The 22,808-nt window shown below is 46.7% G+C and overlaps 2 protein-coding genes across 6 annotated transcripts in view; one reads left to right on the top strand and one right to left on the bottom strand.

Moving 5' to 3' along the window:
* SCARA3 (scavenger receptor class A member 3) overlaps positions 1–10,920 on the bottom strand; it is a 37,877-nt gene extending 26,957 nt beyond the window's left edge. The window contains exon 1 of one of the 4 annotated variants that reach the window (XM_032634065.1): positions 10,043–10,920. In XM_032634065.1, coding sequence (XP_032489956.1) covers positions 10,043–10,049 — 7 coding nt within the window. In that variant the 5' untranslated portion in view covers positions 10,050–10,920. Of the gene's footprint in view, positions 1–9,013; positions 9,173–10,042 lie in introns of those variants that run through there. The other 3 variants (XM_032634066.1, XM_032634068.1, XM_032634069.1) reach the window with 3 other exon arrangements.
* Positions 9,549–22,808, top strand: part of CLU (clusterin) — a 30,648-nt gene continuing 17,388 nt past the window's right edge. Inside the window, exons 1-3 of one of the 2 annotated variants that reach the window (XM_032634072.1) lie at positions 9,549–9,658; positions 9,749–9,809; positions 11,962–12,274. The gene's annotated coding sequence lies outside the window, so the exon portion shown is untranslated. The remainder of the gene's footprint in view (positions 9,659–9,748; positions 9,810–11,961; positions 12,275–22,808) is intronic. The other variant, XM_032634074.1, reaches the window with a different exon arrangement.

Here is a 22,808-nt window from a genome sequence, read left to right as displayed (position 1 = left end):
TATATTCGGATGGGAATCAGTCTGTCCCTCTCTGCTCTGATGATCTGGTCCTTCCCTTTCAGATTCTCCTGCTCGGCAAGGTGTCATGATTTGCTCCCCTGTGACTGTCGCCTCTTTTCTGCTCCTTCATTCCTAAAATCCACATTCGATGCTCTTGGGACAGGCATTTCCTCTCCTTGCTGCCACCCCTGTCTGTATCCTCAAGGCCAGCCCCCAGCATCTGCTGCCTTCCACGGTTCCTGTAACCACAGAGGTTGTGGGCGATCTCCCTCTTTATCCTAAATGACTTTCCTCCCCTTTCTTGCCCTCAGTATTGTAACTGGGGCACTCCTGGCATTTGAGTGGCACAGGTCTCCATTAGACAGGATTTACCCACGCCGAGCAGACATCTGGCGTTCTGACCCACTGAATGCCAGTAGCAATCCCTGGTTATCTGCGACGACTCCAAATGCCAACCCGTACTCGTGGGTTCCACGTCTCTGCGGATTCAACCAACCGCAGTTGGAAAATATTTGGAAAAAAATTTCCAGAAAGTTCCAAAAAGCAAAACTTGAACTTGCTGAGTGACCAGCAACTATTTACATAGCATTTACAGTGTATTTACAACCGTTTACATTTACACTGGCGTTTACAGTGTATTAGGCGTAATAACTAATCTAGAGATGATTTAAAGTATATGGGAAGATGTGTGTGGGTTATATGCAAATACCATGCCATTTTATGTAAGGAGCTTGAGTATCCTTGGATTTTGGTATCCGTGGGGGACCCTGGAACCAATCCCCTGCAGATATAGAGGGATGACTGTACCCCTTCAAGGGGTTGTATAACCTCTATTTGAGAAGAGAACCCCGGCTATCCACTCAGTACAACAGACCCTAACCCTCCCCCATCACATATACAATGGTCTCCTCTGTGGAGACAGCAGCTCCTCCATCGATCCTGAACCCCACAAACCCAGTAGGGTGGGAGGGGTGGGAATCGTGAGTTTCTTGATCTTGATCGTTACCTCTGGGCCTTCAAACCCCTCCCTTCTGCTTTTCACCACTTCCAGTCATGCGTTCCCTCGCAGGGGATTCCCCTTCCCCTCTCTGGGCTCCGTGTGCAAAATAGTGAGAATACCATCTCCTGCACAGAGCTGCTGTGAAAATGAGACAACATGCAAAAAGTACCTGGTACACAGTAAATACTTGATAAATGGTAACAACAGCCATTTTTATTAGGATTGTTTTTCTATCCCACTTGAATTGCTGCTGTCATTTCTCTCTCTTTCCTAATGCCTGTCACTCTCGGGACCAATTTCCAACTTTCAAGAAGTTCAGTTTTCAAAAACACGTCCTACAGAGCACTAGTTCAAAATATTTGTGTAAAGGGGTTCTTTGATCAAGTAAATCTGGAAAATGCTGCGTTTTCCATCACCCTCTCGAGACTCGCATTAACATAGTACAAATTTTGAAAAGTTCTGCAAAAAAAGCCCATCTCTATCTGTGTTTAATTCTGTGTTTCTCAAACTTATTTCACCGTAGAATTTCTTGCCATTCTTGAAAACAATGATCTATTAAATCCAATGGAACTGGTAGTCAGAGGTGCACCCCCATTGGGGAATACTGTTCTGGATAAATGCATCACCTGGATTCGATGATTTCTTCATCCTGTCTCCCGCCACCAGCTTTAATGGAGGGAACACGTTGAAAGCCCACTGGGTCTCTAGACCGCAGGGCTCCTTGACCTGGAATCTGTAGGTCTCATCTCCACGTTGGCCGCAGCTCAGCCTGCACATCCTCTGGGGTAGACCTAACTGCTGTTCTGTCTGCATGATCGCAAGCTCCCTTCTTGCACCCTCTCCCGCTGTTTTTCCTAATCCCCTGCACTAAGTCTTTATACTCCTGCTTCTCACAGGCAGTCAGTCTGGACCCCAGGATCACCTTCGGCTCCCGGGAGCCTTTAGCTTTCTCTCCTGGCCCTGGTGCCTTTCACTCCCCAGCCCTTTCTCTCTGCACTGCACTGGGGACCCAGCCCCGTGGGGGCATGTCAGACACTGGTGTGGCTCTGTCCCCGGTCAGATCTTCCCATCTGCATCCTCACCCACTATTCCTCTTCTTCTCAGCCCACCTCATGCTCCAAAGATGAGCTCACTACCTCCCTTTCTGAAAAGATCAAACGCATTAGGTTTAAGCTCGTCATCTTGCCCTAACTTCCTCCAGGTGCCTACCCCTTAAACCCAGTGTAGATGAGGGTGTGTGGAGATGGGCCCTCATGCCCTGGGAGCATAGTGTGGACTCTATTTCCAAACTTCATTTTTTTTCGATCGAAGTACAGTTGATGTACAATATTATGTAAGTTACAGGTGTACAGCATAGTCACTCACAACCTTTAAAGATTGTATTCCATTTATAGTTACTATAAAACACTGACTATATTCCCTGTGCTGTACAATATATCTTTGTAGCTTGTTTTATGCAAGTAGCTTGTACCTCTTCATCTCCTACTCCTGTCTTGCCCCTCCTCCCTTCCCTCTCCCCACTGGTAAGCACTAGCTTGTTCTCTATATCTGTGAGTCTGTTTCTTTTTTGTTATAGTCACTAGTTTGCTGTATTTTTTAGATTCCACATATAAGTGATGTCATTACAGTATTTGTCTTTCTCTGACTTACTCACTCAGCATAATACCCTCCCGGTCCATCCATGTTGCAAATGGCAAAGTTTCATTCTTTTATATGGCTGAGTAATATTCCTCTGTGTATATATGTGTGTGTACATGTGTATATATATGTACCATATCTTCTTTATCCATTCATCTGTTGACAAGACACCTAGGTTGTTTCTTTTTCTTGACTATTGTAAATAATGCTGTTATGAACTTTGGGGTGCATATATCTTTTTGAATTAGTGGGGGTTTTTCAGATATATACCCAGGAGTGGAATTTCTGGATCATATGGTAGCTCTATTTTTAGTTTTTTGAGGAACGGCCATACTGTTTTCCATAGTGGCTGCACCAATTTACATTCCTTTCAAAAGTGCACAAGGGCTCGCTTTTCTCCATGTACTCACCAACATTTGTTATTTGTGTTCTTTTTGATGATAGCCAAACTTCAAAAGAGCATGCCTTTTCACTCAGCAACCCCCTTCTAGGAATTTTTTTCTAAGGGGATACGTATACCACTTGGCAAAGATGGAGATGTAAAGATTATCACTGCGTGCTACGATAAACCTGAGGATAAATGTATATACCTTAAATGCCCATTGATAAGGGACTGGTTAAATAAATTATTGTAAAGCCATATGGAATATTATGCAGCCAATAAAAAGAATGCAGATCTATACTTACTGCCTAGGGAAGATATCTAGGTTCTATTGCTGAATTTTATAAATACATACATAGAATAAGCCATGTTATTAGTAGTATAATCTTACTTATGTGAAAAAAATCCATGTGCAAATAGACACTGAAGGATATCTGGAAGAACTCTCTTCCAAATCTTGTCAATTATCTCTGAGGGGTAGGAGTTCAGGTGAGTGTGATTTTTTTTTTTCCTTTTCTGAATTTTTCAAAATTTTTATAATGGGGATATATGGTAAAAAGATTAAATGCAACTAGGAATGCAAAGAGCCTATGTCTACATCCTTCCTGGGGCCCCCATAAAGACAGCTTTTCTTCTTTTTAAAAAAATATTTATTTATTTATTTAGGGTGCTCCGGGTCTTAGCTGCTGCATGTGGGATCTAGTTCCCTGACCAGGGATCGAACCCGGGCTCCCTGCATTGGGAGCACGGAGTCTCACCCACTGGACCACCAGGGAAGTCCTAGCCTTTCTTCTTTCTACAGCAAAGCTCAGCCACTCCTATCTCCTTCATCCCTGGCCCCCATCTCCCCTTCTCTTCTCTCCCTCCACCTTCCAATGGGCAGGCCAGCACCACCTTGTAAAACCATTCACGCCTGGCCCCGCTTCTTACATCAACTCCTTAGCTCCCTTTTCCTGAAACTTCTCTAACACAAGGTCTTCCTGTGCCTTTGCCTCAAATCCACCCACTCCCCTCTAGGTTTCTGCAGCCTACTTTTTTCAGAATCAAATAACCCTTAGCTAAGCCTGTCCATCAACAGTCACACTGTTGACCATTTTCTCCTTCTTGGAACTTTCTCCTCTTGGTTTCCATTACATTACATCCTCCTTCTCCCCCCGTGTCCCCAACCGCTCCTCTTGGCTCTGTTACAGGCTCATTTTCTTCTTCCCTCATTGCTTTCTCTGAAAGTAGAGATTTCCCAACATGGGGGAAGGGCATTAGAGAAGTAGCAACCAGGCCATCTCCTGACAAACCCTTCTAGGGCTTCTCCAAAGTCAACAGGAGTCAACAGGACACAGCTGGAGTCCTTGGCGTGTCACTCACGGCCTCCCGGTCCTGTGGCTCCCTGCATTTCTCTGCCAACCCTCAGTCTCCAGGCAAATCTCTCTCCCATCACCGGTGAACACACCCAATGACAGTGCCCAGCTTTCACCAACATGCTTCCTGCTCCTGCTGTCTCTTGGATGACCCCATCCAAATCTTGTTCACCCTCTACTCCTCCCTAAAGCCTTCCCGACCTGCCCCAACTTAAAAGGCTCTTTCTTTCTGGGGATTCCTATGCAATCTACTGTATATACCACTCCCTGGTTCCTTCACATCATCCCCCTTGCTTACTTGGTTCTCTTCTTTTTTTTTTTTTTGCGGTACGCGGGCCTCTCACTGTTGTGGCCTCTCCCGTTGCGGAGCACAGGCTCCGGACGCGCAGGCTCAGCGGCCATGGCTCACGGGCCCAGCCGCTCCGTGGCATGTGGGATCTTCCCAGAAGGGGGCACGAAGCTGTGTCCCCTGCATCGGCAGGCGGACTCTCAACCACTGCGCCACCAGGGAAGCCCTGGTTCTCTTCTTAAGTGTGTATGTTTTGTCTCCACCGGAGGGCATCCTTGCTCCCCTTTAGACTAGCCGCTTCCTCCCCCAAAGTAGGTATTGATACATGTTTGCTGACTGAAAGGTGTGAGGCAACATCCCAGAATAACCACTATTTAACCTGGGTTCGGTTGGATGTGAAGGCATCCCATCTGCACCTTAAAAGAGTGTCTGCAGGTCTCCAGCTAGACGTTTAGGACACTGTCGGGTAAGGGTCTGGGGCTCAGAGGATTAAATCCGGTATCACCAGCCTGTCCCGTGTATCACATCCTTGAGACTAGGTGGGACTGTTCAATGAATGGGAGTCCACGGCTGAGACCACAGACTCTTCCAGAGGTGGAGCAGCAAAGGAGGAGAGACGGGAAAAGGACCAATAACTCCCAAACTCTCTCCTTGGGACCTCTCTTATGCACTTACCAAACTTTTTTTGAATGATTTGGGCACAAGTCGTAAGTGTCCCAGGAAAGGGTGCGCTCCTGGAGAGAAAGGACAGTGTCCAAACTCTAAGCCCTTCTCTGCATCTTTTTTGGCCGTTAGACAGACATAGACACACAAGCCTGGGCACTTGGCAGTTGGTAAAAAAAAAAAAAAAAAATGCCGGTTAAATAGAAGCATGAATCTTTACCAAATACCTGTGTTAGGTTCTGGGGACACCATGGGGTGTCCTTGCCTTTAAGGACTTCAGCCCAGTGGGGGACTCAGATGTAACCACTGAACAAATATAACGGACACCTCCTAAGTGGCAGGCCTTGTGCAAGAGTAAGACAAGAAAAAGGCAGCCAGGGTCCTCACACTCATGAAACTCACACTTGGATACTACCCTGTGGGCATTACAGTCTTAGTCTGGGGGAAAACTGTGGATAGATAGACAGATAGATAGAAATATACATACCGGGCTTCCCTGGTGGCGCAGTGGTTGAGAGTCCGCCTGCCAATGCAGGGGACGTGGGTTTGTGTCCCGGTCCGGGAAGATCCCACATGCCGCGGAGTGGCTGGGCCCGTGAGCCATGGCCACTGAGCCTGCACGTCCGGAGCCTGTGCCCCGCAACGGGAGAGGCCACAACAGTGAGAGGCCCACGTACCACAAAAAAAAAAAAAAAAAAAGAAAGAAAGAAATATACATACCCTCACAAAAGGAAAAACATTAGAGGAGAATGTCAGAGCTGGAAAGAACTTCAAAGAACATACAGTCTACTTGCAGATGAGACTGAGGGCCAAGGAGCACCAATGACTTCATCATAGTTACAAAGTGACAAAGCTGGTGTGTGACAGGGCTAGGCTCAACCTTGGGCTCAGTGCTCACAACACACACACACACACACACACACACACACACACACACACACATACACACACACAAAATTAAACATGATCAAAACACAGACAGTGAATATATGAGTGACACGGTCCATCATGCTGCCGTACTTGCCAACTCTGTACTTGTAACACCCAGCACAGCTGCCTGTCCTTCACGAAAACTGCCAAGCTGTCCGCGAACATCTACTGAGAACTAGAATTCTTTGTCCTCGCTCCCAAATTAGTTTTGAGGTGGGAGTCTTCAGTTATTAAAATCACCCCAGCTGGATGGCAAGGTGACCAGCTTGTGTGTGTGCGTGCGCGCGCACGCGTGTGTATGTGTGTCTGTCTGTCTGTTTGGAGCTGATCTCCAACATCTGAGCCCCAGGGCACCCCTCGTCCGCATCAGACCACTTATTGGCTCTGTGCACCTTTGCTGTGTCGGCCCCTTCTAGTCGCAGGCCCCCTCCAGTGTCCCGAGGTCTGGTGATGGAGGTCAGGCTTCCAAAAGGGACGCAGTCTGCACATTCATGAGTGGATATATCCCCCCTGCCAAGTTGCAAGAGGTAGATTTTCCTAGGATCACACTGCTGTTTTCTGAGACCCCCTGCTCTCCTGCCTGCCCTTTGCCTGTGAGCTGTAGGCACTGCTCCCTGATTCCGTGGGGAGGAGTCATTTCCCACAGGTTTGGGGAACAGCAGGGTGTGGCTCTGCCCGTCCATGGCAGCTGAGGCCAAGTCTCCCAGGGACATAGTGGCCCATGAGGTAGGCCCGCTTCCAAGCATCTCTTTACCAAGTCACTCCTGCTCCCTACGTGGCTCTCAGGCCCGGAGCTCCTGGGCTGAGTCACAGTGCATCAGAGCAAGATGGTTCTCAGGGACCACCCAGCAGGGGAACGAGGCCCAGAGAGGGAAACACTGACCAGAGCCTTACGCGGGGCCAGGACTAGAGCCTCTGTCCTTGACTCTCAAACCAGCCATCTTCGCAGGGAACCAGGCCGCTTCTGGAGGGGTGACTCACATGTCTGGGAGGGGATCTCACAACAGGACCCTCTCGCTGGAGATGTGGGAACAATTCCACAGGTGGCTGTTAATGGCTCAGACAAGCCAGTGGGCAGCTCCAAGGTGGGCCCATCACCAGGGGCTGGTGGCAGCTGCGTGCCCCTCAGGTGTGAGAGGGGCTGGACCCGGAGCTGGACCCTGCTTGCATCAAAAGATGCGGCTGCCTGGGAGGCCCGGCTGCCAGCCAGTGGGCAGGTGGGCAGGAGGCGCCTCAGGGTGGAAACAGCTTGGCTGGCAGAGCGGGCCCTGGCGCCTGGCCACTGGTGGCAGCGCGCCTTAGCAGACCTGTTTTCTTGTTTAAGTATCGTCCCCGCCAACCTCCACAAAACATAACATCACCGTGTTTTGCTTTGAGCGGGGATAGTGAATCTTTGCCAGCAGATGGCTTCTCAGATTGGTGCGGCCCTCGGAGGACAGTCTGAGGCCAGCTTCCCCCGGGGAAGAGCCATCCTGGAAGGGGCAGCCCACTCTTCTGGGCACTTTATTTTTTTCCACGTGAGTAAAAAAAATCCTGATTCTTTACACTCCACAGATGCCCCCAAGGCCAAATACTGACTGTCTGCCCTGGCTTTTCCATCTCAGGTAGAGGGGGTGGCTCTTCCTGGACCCCGGGGAGGATGAGGGGAGACCCTGCAGGGAGGTGGGCTGGGAATCAACCCCGCCTTCCCCGCAGCTCTGCGGCCCGGGCCCTGGGAGGTTATGGAAGATCCTAGAAGGTTTCCCAAAAGTGGGGGAAAAACACACAAGAGCTGCCCTGAAGGCATCAGCGGACAGGAATTCGGCCCCAGGTGGCGGTGAGGCTGCCGTCTGAGGGAAAAGGAGTGAGAGGGGCAGGACTTCGGTTTCTTGCTCAGAGCCCATAGCCTCCCAGTCAGCAGGCCAGGAAGACGCTGGGACCCGACGACCTGCTTCAGCCGATCCTCCTCACAGACCTCCTCTCAATACCTGTTCACACCAGCTCCTTCCTCCACCGCTTAGAGGAGTCGCATTGCCTCGCTGAGTTTCAGAAAGGTGGGCCGTGTGTTCCTGACTCCCTTCCCGGGAGCTGGGTGTCTCCTCCGTTTCAGGGGACTTCGGCCCCGCCTGGCTTTTCCCCGGTCTGTTTTCCCCCAAAGAGTTCTTCTGGAATGTTGGCGGAGCCAAACCACTCTGAGAATGTGCAGCCTCTTACCATCACCATCAAGGTCCAGAGCGGCGTGGGCCCCAAGCCTGTGGTGAGATATGGCCTCAGACCTTTCCAGAGGCTTCTGGTAATGACCTGCCCCAGGACCGCTGCCTGGGCACAGGACACTGCACAGATGTGGTAGCTGAGAGCAGGAACCTGGTGAGTGAGGCTCCTCTCTGCTGCTAAGGGAACTCCCTGGGGCTGATGATAACTTGCTTGCCTCGTCCCAGATAGATCAAGACTTGGTGAGGCCACCAGGAAGCACAGACAGAGGGACCAGAGGCCAGAGGGAAGGAAGAGGGATGTATGCATTAGCAAGCACACTGGCCTGGAAGTCAGGAGCCCTGGGCCGGTCCCCCTGGAGCTGTGAATCTCAAGCAAGTCCCTTCTCTCATCCACAGCCTCAGCAATGTAATTTGCAGGGCCCAGTGCAAAATAAAACTGCTGGGCTCCCTTGTTAAAAAATTATTAATAATTTCCAGATAGCGACAGCAGAGCACTGAACCTCATGTGGTGCCCTGGGCCCTTGGGGGACTGCACAGGTGACACACCCATGAGGCTGGTCCTACCTGCTTGGGCCTCAGTTTCCGCAACTATACAACATGGAGGCTGTGATCCATCAGAGGTTTACCCGTGGAGCCTTTTCTTCACAGGAACCCTCAAACCCTTCTATGCAAATGAAGCGGCTTCGCCAACGCCAACGCCACCTGACAGCACAGCGGAAAGCCCTGCGGATGACCCCGGAAGTCCTTTACCGTTGCAACATTCAGTTAAGCTATCTGAAGGATTATCGTAAAGCAGGTGAGGGAGCATCAAAACCCCGAAGTTCTCTGCCCCACAGTATGACTCCAAAGCCTGTTTCTCCCTTAGCCTGAGAATGACCATGAAGACCAGGGGTGCACTCTCCCGGGCCTCGAGTAAACCAGGCCCAGGGATGAGCATCAGGGACCCAGTTTGGTTCTTGTTTCCATCCCAAGAACTGGCTGCAAGGACAACTGTGGTGATGCCCACTGGCCTGGGGAGAGCTCAGGCCCGCACCACTGATCTCCCCCTACTGCTCTGCGCCCAGGAGGTCAGAGGACGGTCAGCCAGGGTTCAGAGGTCAGGAAGGGCTGGGCCTGGGCTGAGAAACCCAGACACCACAGGTCTCTCCCGGGGAAAGGGTGGAAGTTCCCGGAGGAGAATCCTGGGCCTGGCACTGGGCAAAAGGCTAGGTGAGGGCCGCAGCAGCCTCAGAGATGGGTCCTCCGGATGGGGTGATGCTGGTAGAAGGTTGGGCTGGTAACATCGTTCTGTGCTGACAGGTTAAAGGGATCAGATACTTCTCTGGATTTACAACGGCTTTTCGGGAAAGAGCAATGGACGGTGAGCACATTCTGCATCCTCCCTCTCCTCTCCCTTTCCTCTGGACTTCAGGGCTCCATCCTGTCTTCCCAATACCTTTCTCCTTTGGATACGAAAGAGAAGCCCACGCACTTCTTACCGGGTGAGTCCTCCGGTCCTCGCCCGCCCTCAGAGAGAGGTGCCCACCGCGCCCGGGCAGGGTGAGGGGTCCCGCAGGGGCTCGCCTCGGAACTCCCGCGCGCGGGCGGTCTTACCTTTCATGGTCCCTGCTCCGGGGCCTCGGGAGGGCCCCGCCGGAAGCGGCTCGGCGGCCGTGCGACCCGGGCTGAAGCCGACGGGTCCCGGGAGGGCACGGATCGATAGCCGCCCTACGCGCCGCCCGCGGGAGTGGGGCTCGGTGCCGGAGTCACGCCGGAGCCCCGGCTGCGGAGGCGGCGCGCCGAGAGGAGGGTCCGCGGGGTCGCAGGCTGGGGGCGCCGCGTCCCGCCGCCCATGCCGCCGCCGCGCTTCCCGTGGAGGCCGGCGAGGCGAGGGCTGCGGCCGCCCCCGGCCCCGCGCACCCGCCCTCCCTCCCTCCTCGTCACTCCTTGGGCCCCGGCCCAGATCAACTTCCTCGCTCTTTTCAAAAGTGCCGCGGCCGGGCCTCTTTGTGCCGCCGCGGGCCCCCGCGCCCCGCACGGCACCCCCGGAGTCCCCTCGCGCGGGGAAGGCCCCGAGCCCCGCCCACCGACCGCCTCCGGGCGCCGCTGCACTGGGGATTGGGGGCGCAAGGAAGGATCTTCCAGAGCAATCGTTCGCGCGGTGGGGGCCGCCTGGTGGCTGGGGGCTCTCGATTTTCGCCCTGGACCTTTTCCTCACCCATCTGCGGGGTAGAGGGACTGTTAAAGTTAGGATCCCCGGGTTCCGGCCCCAGCCCTTCACGTCCTCCGGACTGCCTGGGACTGTCCCCGTTTTAGCACTGAAAGTCCCACATCCCTCGGTCCGGGGCGGACCCAGACGGTTGGTCAGGCCAGCTCTGCCACTCTGGGTGAGTGACTTTGGGCGGCCACTCCATGTCTCCAAGCCTCGGTTTTCTGCAGGAGAAAACTGGGCCCTGAGGCTCCCAACTTCTGTGACTTGGTTCCTGGAGAGGCCTCTGGTATAAACAGTGACATCTGAGGGAAACGGGCCTCAGGCAAAGGAGTGGTGACTCTCTCGTCCGAGGCCCTCCTTCCGGAGCGGGAGTGTAGGGAATATTCCACACTGTCCCGGACTCCCTGAGGTTGCATCCTGTGAGGAAAGACAACAATTTAACAAGTAATGGTGCTGAGGCGTGATGGCCATGGTGGCAGGATGGGGCAGGGGGAGACGGACCACACAGTGGGGACCACCTGGCCTGGCCTCTTTCCATTGCTACATCAGCCCCTTTCCCACATCTCCACACCTCCATGCCCACCCCCACTTGGCCCTTGGAGTAAAGTAGGTGAGGCCAAAGGGGCAGAGAAACTTTCTCCTAAGCCTGGGAGCTGAGAAAGGGCCAAGGACAGCCACCCCCAGCCCCACCCCACCCCGCCCCATTCACAAATCCCAGCCAGTCAGAGAGGGAGATGCTCAGCTCTCTCTAATCTCCTCCCCTTCCCAATGGCAAGTTTCAGTTCAAGGAGTGCATTCTTTCTGTGATCTCAGCAGAACCTCACCATGGCCTTGAGAGAGGGAGCCAGGAACCTACTGCCCATTTTACAGGTGAAGAGACTGAGGTTTAGAGAGGATTTTGCCTACCTGGTAGTAGTCACGAGGTACTCCTGGGGCTTTGAATCTGGATTCCAAGTCTGCCACATGAGCCTCAGTCTCCCAGACTGTGGCAGGGATCAGGAAGCTGCTTTGTAAACACCAGGGAGTTAGCCACCCGCAAAGCATCCTTTAGGCGGTTTACCTATATATTAATTAATTTAATTGTCTTAGCAGCCCTATGAGATAAGCACCATTATAGTCCTAATTTTTCAGAAGATAGATATTGCGCTTAGTGTCACGTAGCTAGTAAGTGGAGATCTTGGGATTTGAACCCAGGGAGGCCGAATCCAGCGGCTTTGTCCTTAGCCACGGTGCACCACCCTGCCTCTCACAGAAGCTACTCAAATATTTGTCAAAGAGAGAACAGACAAATGACCCTTGGTTTTCTCCACGCTTTCTTTAGTTGACTAGATCCAAGATGACTGGTGAGAAAAAGGTCCTAACCTTGTATGTGGGAGGATCCTCTCCCACCACCTCGCCCCCTTGGGATTGGAGGATGTATGTATGTGTTGCTATGGTAAGGCAGATGCATCAGTAGAGAAATGAAATATACTGGCGTCTGGCGGTAGATGGACCCTGGGTGAGCAGAGCTGGACCCAGCCCTGAAGAGGTTCAGAGGATGAACTCCTGCTCGCAAAGGACTGTGGGATCAAGGTCAAGATCACAGATGAAGAAGGGAGGAGACCGGATTTCCTAGAAATTTCACCAGCCTTTGGGTGAGTTTTCAGCTGTAACTTCAGGCAATTTCTATGAACAGCCAGAGGGGTGAACCCAGGGTCAACTAGGATAACTCCCCCTGAGAGACCAGATTATGGAACTGTTAGGATGTGGCTCAGCTGGGACTTGAGTGCAGAGGCATGGACAGCACCAGACAGGGTAGGCAGGGTGGGATGGGCTACAGAAGGTTGCTTAATATTGTTTTTAACTTGAGTTTGGTTGGGGAAGGTGTGGGGACAGTTGATTGCAGCACATACGCCGTACTTACGTTGAAAGTCAAAGGAAATCGGTAAAGAACAGAGGTCATTTAGAGGAAAAAAAATGGAATCACTAGTGGTGGAAACTTCATGTATTAATGAAGGTACAAAGTCCCAACTCAGTCCTTTTTTTAAATTGAAGTATAGCTGATTTATAATATTGTGTTAGTTTCAGGTGTACAGCAAAGTGATTCAGTTATATATGTATATATATGTGTGTGTGTGTGTGTGTGTGTATTATATATATATATATTTCAGATTATTTTCCATTATAGGTTATTACAAGATAGTGAATATAGCTCCCTGAGCTATACAGTAAATCCTTGTTGCTTACCTATTTTATGTATAGTAGTATCTGTTAATCCCATATCCCTAATTTATCCCGCCCCCTTTCCCTTTTGGTAACCATAAGTTTGTTTTCTATGTCTGTGAGTCTGTTTCTGTTTTGTATATAGATTCATTTGTATTATTTTTTAGATTCCACATATAAGTGATATCATATAATATTTGTCTTGCTCTGATTTACTTCACTAAGCATAATATTCTCTAGGTTTATCCATGTTGCCGCACATGGCAGTACTTCATTCTTTTTTATGGCTGAGTAACATGACATATATATGCCATCTTCTTAAGCCAGTTGTCTGTTGATGGGCACTTGGGTTGTTCCACTTCAGTTCTTGAGCACTGTTGTAATTTACTCAGAACAAAGTCTCCTAGGGAGCTCCCCAGACTTTCCTTTCTATTTTCTACTTCAGGCAAAAGAACCCCCCAAAACTCTCTTTCTCCTAAAACTCAATTCCTCTACCAGTGCCCTTGATCCCTTCCCTCCCCCCCCACCCAAGCTCCTCTCCAGCATTAGGGCATTGTTTCCACTTTTCCTTCTTAGAATGTGGCTTCAGCCCTCAATGCTCACTGAAATTGCTCCCTTCCTCCTAGTTGCCAAATATAATAGCCTTTTCAAAATCTGTACCCTCGTTAACCATTTTGTAGCTTTAACACTGTATTAGTCAGGGATCTCCAGAGAAGTAGAACCAACAGCCAGCAGGCTGGAGACCCAGGAAAGAGTTAACGTAGCAGCTCAAGTCCAAAGGCAGTCTGCTGGCAGAATTCCCCCTTTCGTGGGAAAAGTCAGACTATTTCCCCTTGAGGTCTTCAACTGATTAGAGAAGGCCCACCACACAATGGAGGGTGTTCTGCTTGACTCAAGTCTACTAATTAAAATGATCTCATCTAAAATACATTTTCACATCTAGAAGCATCTAGAATAATGACTGACCAAATATCTGGGTACCATAGCCTAGCCAAGTTGACACATAAAATTAACCATCACAAACCATTGGCAGCTCCTTCTTGAATCTCTCTTTTCCCCTAGTTTATCTTATCCTACTTACTTCTGGTTCTCCTTCTGAATTTCTCTGACTTCTTTTTTTTTTTTTACTAATGGCCTTTCCTATTTGGTATATTTTCTGAATGTAGACATTCCTTACTCTTATATTAGTTAGTTGGTGTGAGTAAAATTCACTGCTGTGGCAACAACACACAATCTTAATAAGACAAAATTTATTTCTCACATGACAATCCAGTGTGGGTTGGACAGTTCTCTTCCAGATGGTGACTCAGGGACCCAGGGACTTTCCATCTTGTATTACCACTGTCTTCAACAAATGGCTTTAAGGTGGCTGCAAAACAAGAGAGAATGGAGGATCGTGCATAGGAGAATTTTAAGGGCTGGGCTGGTATACAGCACTTCTACCCCTATTCCATTGGCCAGAGCCCCTCATAGTGAGAGGGCTTGAAAATAGACTTCGCTGTGGGCCCTGGATGGAGGGAGAAGCACAGATCAGGGAGCACGGGCATTCCCCGTTCAGGCCACCTTCGTGGTCACCAAGTACCTGTTTGCTCCTTGCTTTTTGCACATAAAACATGTTCATTCCTCCCCAGGAAGGCAACTCAAAGTATGCCCACCACTGAGCTCTAAGTTCAGGCTCTCCCTGTAAGTCTGTCTTTTCCTTCAGGTCTGGGAGTGGCTCCAGTCCAAATGGAGGAGCCTGGATCAGATCATCACAATGAAAACACACATTCGGAAAAGGGACAGTAGCTATGGGTCTGTGGAAATTTCGAGATCCCACAGGTGCTCTAAAGGTCCCTAATCCTGGGGCGGGGAAAGTTCTTTGCTTAGGCCCTCATTCAACTCTGGAGGAAATCTCTTGTCCATTATGTTCTGGGCTATGCCCTCTAGAAGGTTCTTCCTGCTTACCACCCTCCTGGGGCACATCTGAAGTGGATGCTGCGGGTGGGAGGTGGTGAGCCTTCCCTGAGAGCTGCTTAGTTCTCACAGTCCCTTACCTCCTGGAGCAAGGTTGTTTTTCATCTCCAACTGTCAAGATGACAGGTAAAGGTCTAGGCATGTGGGGTTTTGTTTGTTTCCCAAGAAAGTCCCTCAAAATTTTAGCAAAGTCTCATCTATTTGCTTCGAGTCCGTGTCGTGGGCCAGTGACCACACCCAGAGTTTTTCCCTAGAAATAGTTCTCAAACTGGCTTTATTTCTTTGTTTCCCCTCCCCTGTGCCTCTCTCTGTTTCTCAAAGGGCAGTTAACTACCTTGATGCTCCAAGACTTGACTGGGAAAGTCATCCTTAATCTGACCTTTTCACCAAGTCTAGGTCTTAATGGGTCTTTGCTGCTAGAAAGCTTTCCAATCTTATTTTCTGCCATTTGGGATCTAGAAGCAGTCGATGTTTTCCTCTTTCAGGCTCAAATTTTCTTCTCTCTCCATTCCCTCTTATTTCTCTTTGCAAACCATCCACTTCTCCAGAGCTCATCTCTGCCTTGTATTGCTTTACCAAGTACAGCCAATAGCAGAGAACATACACTATCACTTTGTTTCTTTTCTAACCAGTGCCCCCTGGACATGCCTACTTAGTAAGCATTGTGGTCTGCTATCCCAGATAACATAGGCACAGTGTACCCAATGTTTTGCCACTGCATAATAAAGATTTTCATCTTTTCAGCTTCTGGTACCAGGCTCCTCACATCGGGCTACCCAATGCTAAGTTAATGCTACATATTTATGTTTTTATTACAATGGCATCCCGTTTTAAGATAGCGATTTCCATAGCAGTGAAAGCAAGGAGCACAGGCTCTAAAAAATAACTGCAAGATTTTAATGACAGTATAGTAATTGTTTATTTCTCATTCGTATCACAATCCATTGCAGGTCGGGTAGTTCTCTTACAAATGTTGACTTAGGGATGCAGGCCTCTTCCATCCTGTGATGCTGCCATCTTTCAGGAAGCGGCCTCCGAGGTTGCTGTAGAAGGGGAAGAGAGACTGGAGGGTTGTGGGTTGAGATGATCATGGGACAGGACTTGACGAGGCACACAGTCACTACGAGCCACATTCCATTGGCTGGAACTCAGTCACATGGCCCCAGCCAAAGGCAAGGGACTGCAAGGAAAGGAGGAAACATGGATACTGGTGAGTCCTACCATACATTTACAATCCTCTCCCCAACCCAGGCCTTTCAAAGTTTTTTGCCCTTTCTTCTTCAATAGCATGGATTCCAACTCCATGCAGTGTTACTGCCTTGTTAATGCGAGTGTTTCACCCAAATCATGAATCCTTTGGAAGCCAAAGAGCAAAATATTTTTTGGAAGGCTGCTATACTCACCACAATACCACCAACGGTGCACAGGAGTACCGTATGTTTGAAAGGACGAGAGGGCCAGTCCGGGGTAATTCATAGCAGCACTCCAGCAACGTTGGTCATAAAGGAACATCTAAGTCCCATTTTCCTATTGGCTTCAATTTAAAATAAGAAATAGAATTCCCTGGTGGGGGGGGATCTGTCAACATTCTCAACTGAAGACTTATCCAGAGAAAAATTAAGTTGGCCTCTTTTTGCCCCATTCTCTGAACTATGTGATCCTTTCATGATTTTTAAGTTTCCTATATTTCATTGCTTCCTCCCAGAAATTTCCCTAAGATTCATCCTGTGTTTGGGATTCTTGCCTCACTTTACACTTACCAATACTGGCATTTTTAAAAAATTATTTTTAAATTTTTTGGCTGCGTTGGGTCTTCGTTGCTACGCGTGGGCTTTCTCTAGCTGCGGCGAGCAGGGGCCACTCTTTGTTGCAGTGCGCGGGCTTCTCATTGCAGTGGCTTCTCTTGTTGCGGAGCACGGACTGTAGGCGTGAAGGCTTCAGTACTTGCAGCATGCAGGCTCAGAAGTTGTGGCTCGTGGGCCCTAGAGCGCAGTCTCAGTAGTTGCGGTGCACGGGCTTTGTTGCTCTACAGCATGTGGGATCTTCCCGGACCAGGGCTCGAACCCGTGTCCCCCGCAAACTACTGAGCCTGCACTCTAGAGCCCGCAAGCCACAACTACTGAGCCCGCATGCCACAACTACTGAAGCCCGCATGCCTAGAGCCCGGGCTCTGCAATAAGAGAAGCCACCGCGATGAGAAGCCTGTGCACCACAACGAAGAGTAGCCCCTGCTCGCCACAACTAGAGAAAGCCCACGCACAGCAACGAAGACCCAACGCAGCCAAAAATAAATAAAATTTAAAAAAAAAATAAAATGACATTTAAAAAAAGCAAAACTAGGGTGAGACTGCTAACAAAATTAATGGAATCTTAGATGGCACTAATTGAAAAATTAATTCAGGTAATTTAACAAGTATTTATTAAATGCATACTGCATGCTGAGCTATGTCTTAGAGAATGGGAGCACAAAGCTGAATGAAAGAGGGGAAACGTTTGAACTATCATCTGATCAATTTCAGGACAATATACTTAGGATTTTTCAAACTTTTCCACTGCCATAATGATAGAAGTAGCAAAAATATCTTTGAAATCTTTCTTTTTATTTAAAAAATGATATAAAAGTTGCATGCCATAGCATGATGAAACAATGTTTGTTTTAATATAAAAATAATGGTTTTCCTGGATTGGGAGTGGGTTGGTGGCAGGCTGGAGAAATGGTGAGGAACGTGGCAGAGGACTCTGCATTAGTACTTTTGTACTATTTGATATTTTTTCATTATATGCATACAAGACTTTGATTAAAAAAATTCATTTAGAAATAAAAATAATAGTTTAAATGATTTCTAGAATATGTTATGCTTCTAAATAGGAAGAAAGAATATAAAAATGTGGATTCTTCCCAAACTATTATGTACTTTTAGTGAAATTATAATTACAATATCATTTTTTTTCAACTGGGCAGAATTAAATGAACATTTATAGAAAAGAATTAATGTCCAAGAACAACCAAGAAAATTTGTAAAGGAAGAGTGAGGGAGATTACCTTCTCAACATTAAATGCTGTTTTAAAGTCATGTGATAAAAACAATATATTACATATGAACAAAGAAATAAATCAGAGGAATAAACTAGAAAGTCATTAAAAAATCTGAATATAAAAATTAACACAGTAGAAAGCTAGAAGAAAATTAGAATAACTGTCTATATTTTATTTGCACCTTATTTCCTTTATTGTTCTTTTTCTCAGTGTTACCCAATATCGCTCTCTTTTTACAGCCAGACGATAGCTGACAGCCCCTGGGATCTTTTCCCAAATAAATACTGATTAGTTAATGGGCTATAAACTACAATTAATCTCACTTTTGTCCTGAGTGTATTCATAACTTAATATTTCTTTGACAACCCAGGAGTTGTATTAGGAATTTGCAGGGCCTTACACTTGCTCTCACGTCTGTCTTTTGTGGTGTATTAGATGCACTTGTCTAGGTTAAAATTTTTAGGGACTTCCCTGGTGGTCCAGTGGTTAAGACTTCATCTTCCATTGCAGGAGGTGCAGGTTTGATCCTTGGTCAGGGAGCTAAGATCCCACATGCCTTGCAGTAAAAGAAGAAAACCCAAAACATAGAACAGAAGCAATATTGTAACAAATTCAATAAAGAGTTAAAAAATGCTCTACATCAAAAAAAATCTTTAAAAAAAATTTTAGAGTGTCTTTTGAAAGAATGCTAATGAAAGCATCACTTCCTAATATTATTCTATAACGTTTAATATTTCCACTGCTGTTATATTTTTGCTTTTCTGAGGATGAGGCCCTATCTATCTATCATCTTTCTATCTATCTATCTATTTCTGTTTATCATCTATCTATCGTCTACTATTTATTCTATCATCTATTATATCTATCATCTATCTATACCTATTTATCTCTAACGCTATCATCTATCTTCTGTTTATGTATCATCTATTGTATCTATCATCTCTATTATCTATCTATCTCTAACTCTACATCTAACTATCTGTCTCTCTAGCTATGTGACATCTATCTATCTATATCAACTATACCCAATCTACACTATGCAGTATTTGGGCATGTATTACGTAGTAGACATCTACCTAATAATTTTTTCATTTTAATTTTTTTGTAGTGAAGTATAGTTGATTTACAATACCTTATTAGCTTCAGGTGTATAGCATTAGTATTTTTAACGGTCTATATTTTAGTGAGAGGAAGACATTCTTAAGCAAGATAGGAGACCTAGAAACTATAAAGGAAAAGATAAATTTCACTACTTAAAAAATTTTAAGAGCTTCCATAATCAAAGGTAAAAGACACAAGACAGCTTTGGTAAAAACATTTGCAACACACATAGGATTACCTCATTTATTTAAAGAGCTCCTATACACTGGTAGAAAAAAAAGAATGCATCGTAGATCAACTATACTTGGATTTAAATAAATGATGGATAACCCAATAGAATGAGAAAACAATATGAATAAGCAAGTCACAGAAACAGAAACTTTATTTTAAAATGAATAGTTGAAAACTATAAACAGGCAAAGAGATTAAGGGAGCAAAATGTCATTTTCTCCCACTGGAGTGGCAAAAATTCAAAAGGACAATATCCAGCCTTATGGTCACACAGGAAATGGGTTTTCTCAGAGACAGTGGGAGTAGCTGCTACTTTTTGGGAAAATCATCAGCCAGTATGTATTAACATTAAGACAAAACATTCTCTTCTACCCTCCAGTCCCAATTTGAGAATCTCTTATACCAATAAAGGCACCAACATATTAGGATATATGCAGAAGTCCGTTTATTGTGGTACAGCTTATGGTGACAGAAAAAGTTGGCATGGGAGAATGGCTGAATAAAATATGTACAGTCGTTACTGAAAAGATCTATCTAAGCATTGACTTGGAGGGCTAGCCATAATATTTTATTAAGTGGAAAAGAGCATGTTGCAAAGCAGCATATATAATCTGATTTTATATTTATTTTAAAGAGAAAAGAAAAAAGAAAAATCCCTTATACATTTATATATGTAGCATACATTATGCATATATATTATACATACACACACATCCTAAATACAAATGTAAATAGACATCCATTGCTTTAGAAGCACGAGATTTAGAGGGGAACTGAAAAAAGACAGGGAGAAAGAAAGAAAGAGAGAGAGAGAATGAAGACTGATTACTCACTAAATATTAACTTTTCTCTCTAAATCTTTGAGTAAAACTAGAGCCACTTGCTTCTGTGTCTTTGTGTACAGCCGGCATACCATAGCCTGCCCCGGGGGGACAATATAAACCAATTTGAGGATCACAGTTTGTTAAAACATAATGTAAAAGTAAGCAGAGGGGTTCCAGGAACTTCATATCAAATCACATGTAGTGATAGTCTTTGATCGCTGCCCCCTCAGCTGGCCAACCAAAGCTGGTGTCTTCCGTTTGTTCCTAAAGCCACGCTAGAGAGACGATGACAGGGTGGAACACCCCAGGGGCAGGGACAAGCAGAGCGAGGGTCTGGTGACCTCACTCTATGAAAAGGAAGTACATTTGAGATAGAATATTTGTTTTCAAATACTTAGAGGGCCGTCTCACAGGGGACAGAGAAGAGGTGCAAGGAAGCAGATTTCAACTCGGTGTAAAAACCTGCTAACTAAGATTCCTTTGACCTCCAGTTTTCTCTTCTATAAAGTGAGACTAATACTACACACTCTAGCAATGACATAGAGATGCAGTAGGGATCAGATGGGGCAAAGTGTAAGCTAGGAATTCATAAACTGGAAAGCAGTGGTCCTCAACGTTGGCTGTGCATTAAAATGACTTGGAGGGTTTAGGAAGTCCTGATGCAATCTCCGGCTGCACCCAGATCACTTCAATCATGACTTCTGGAGGCGGGATTCAGGCATGGTTAATTGTTAAAGTTCCCAGGTAATTATATCGTACAGTTCCAATGAGAATCACTGATCTAAAATAATTATCCGTTGGATTCCAGGTGGTTGTGGAAAAAGTAGATTTGACCTGAGGCGGATCTGGGGCCCAATTTTAAAAAACGCCCATTAGTCTAAGAATTGGAGCTAAAGGTTAGCGTTGACCAGCCCTGGAGTGAGATGCAGCTGGCCCTCTGTATCTGCAGATTCCAAATCCGTGAATTCAACCAACCATGGATTGAACGTATTAAAAAAAAAAAAAAATTCCAGAAAATTACAAAGAGCAAAGCTTGAATCTACTGAGATTCTGATAACAATTTACATAGCATTTACATTGTATTTACTAGTATTTACATATCATTACAGTGTGTTGTATATTATAAACAATCTAGAGATGATTGCTTACAATATGTATAAGCAAGAAGTATATGGATGTGAGTAGATTATATGCAATCACTATGCCACTTTTGTAAGAGACTTGAGCATCCTTGGATTTTGGTCAATATGATGAACAGTGAAGATAGTTTAAGAAAGATTTGTCTACTTATAGGTCCATGATAAGCAACTCAGGAGAGACTAGCCCCAGATTTTTCCCAAAGAGATCTTATTTGGGAAGATAAGGGAAACATATCGGATGGAGTGAATGTTTCTGGACTTTAGGTAGGCCCTGAAAAAGCAGTCAGGATGCCTCCACATCAGCTGTGGGCTAATTTTATCTCATCTGATTTGATTATCCATGACTTTTTATCAGCCCATGATTGACTGAATACACCCAAATAATAATTAGAGCCTGGAGAGTGATTCTTTTTTTTTTTTAAAAAAAGATTGTTTTATGCCACTAAATTTTGGGGTGGTTTGTTATATAACAATAAACAACTGTATTAGCTGCCCAAGCTTCAAACATGGGAGGCACAACAGGGTACTTACTGTTCTTGTCCATTTCCAACTTGTTCCACTTCTATCAGCAGTGGTTAAGCTGCCGCCCTGTTGGTGGTGCAGAGCTGGACCGCGGTGGCAAAGGTGGGGTGCATAGCAAAGACATCGCATAGCAGGGGAGGGAGGGTGGGCAAAGCATTAAGAGATGAACAGATAAATGTAAAGCTCTTTACTTTCCCCCAGCCCCCTCTCCGATGGTCCCCGACTCCAAGAAAAACATCAAGCCCCAAACCCCAAACCCGACCGCCTAAGTCCATGATGGGAGAAAAATGATTAAACAGCAGCCTCTGCCAAAATGATGACGCAGGCAGCGACGAGCCCGGGGCACCACTGGGAGAAGTGACTAGCTGCCTTCAAATATCTGAAGGGCCAGCAGCCGGGAGATGGATTGGGTTTTCTCTGTGTGGTTCCAGGGGACAGAGCTGGGCTTGGGATTGTCCCTTGCAGGAGCCAGACTTTGACTCAACAAAGTCTACACACAGCTAACTCTGTAGACGGTTTTACTAGACAGTTGCTCCCATGGAGGTAGTGAGCTCCCTGTTACCAGGGGCATTCAAACAGAGGCAGGATGACCACCTGATGGGAATGTGGCAGCAGTGGCATCAAGTAGTTAAGAATGGGCAGTTAAGACTTAAGTAGTGGAATCTAAAAAAGGGTACAAGTGAACTTATCTACAAAACAGAAATAGAGTTGCAGATGGAGAAAACAAATTTATGGTTACTAGGGGGAAAGTGGGGAAGGGGTAAATTGGGAGATTGGGACTGACATATACAAATGACTGTATATAAAATAGATAACTGATAAGGACCTACTGTAGAGCACAGGGAACCCTATTCAATACTCTGTAATGGCCTATATGGGAAAAGAATCTAAAAAAGAGTGGATATATGTATATGTATAACTAACTGGTTCACTTTGCTGTACACCTGAGACTAACACAACACTGTAAATCAGCTATATGCCAAAAAAACCCCACAAAACAACCAGAATCAAGTACTGGGTGAGGGCTGTACCAACTGGCATCTGTGATCTACTTAGACTACTTCAAATCCAGTGATGCATTTATGGTGAACTTTTTTCCTTAAAGTTTAATCTTCTGAGCCTTGTGTGCTTAGCAGTGAGCTAGAGTCATCAAGTG

Source organism: Phocoena sinus, chromosome 6, assembly GCF_008692025.1.
Source record: "Phocoena sinus isolate mPhoSin1 chromosome 6, mPhoSin1.pri, whole genome shotgun sequence".
Lineage (NCBI taxonomy): Eukaryota > Metazoa > Chordata > Mammalia > Artiodactyla > Phocoenidae > Phocoena > Phocoena sinus.
Note: the sequence above shows the minus strand (reverse complement) of the source record. Positions and strands in the feature narration are given on the sequence as shown.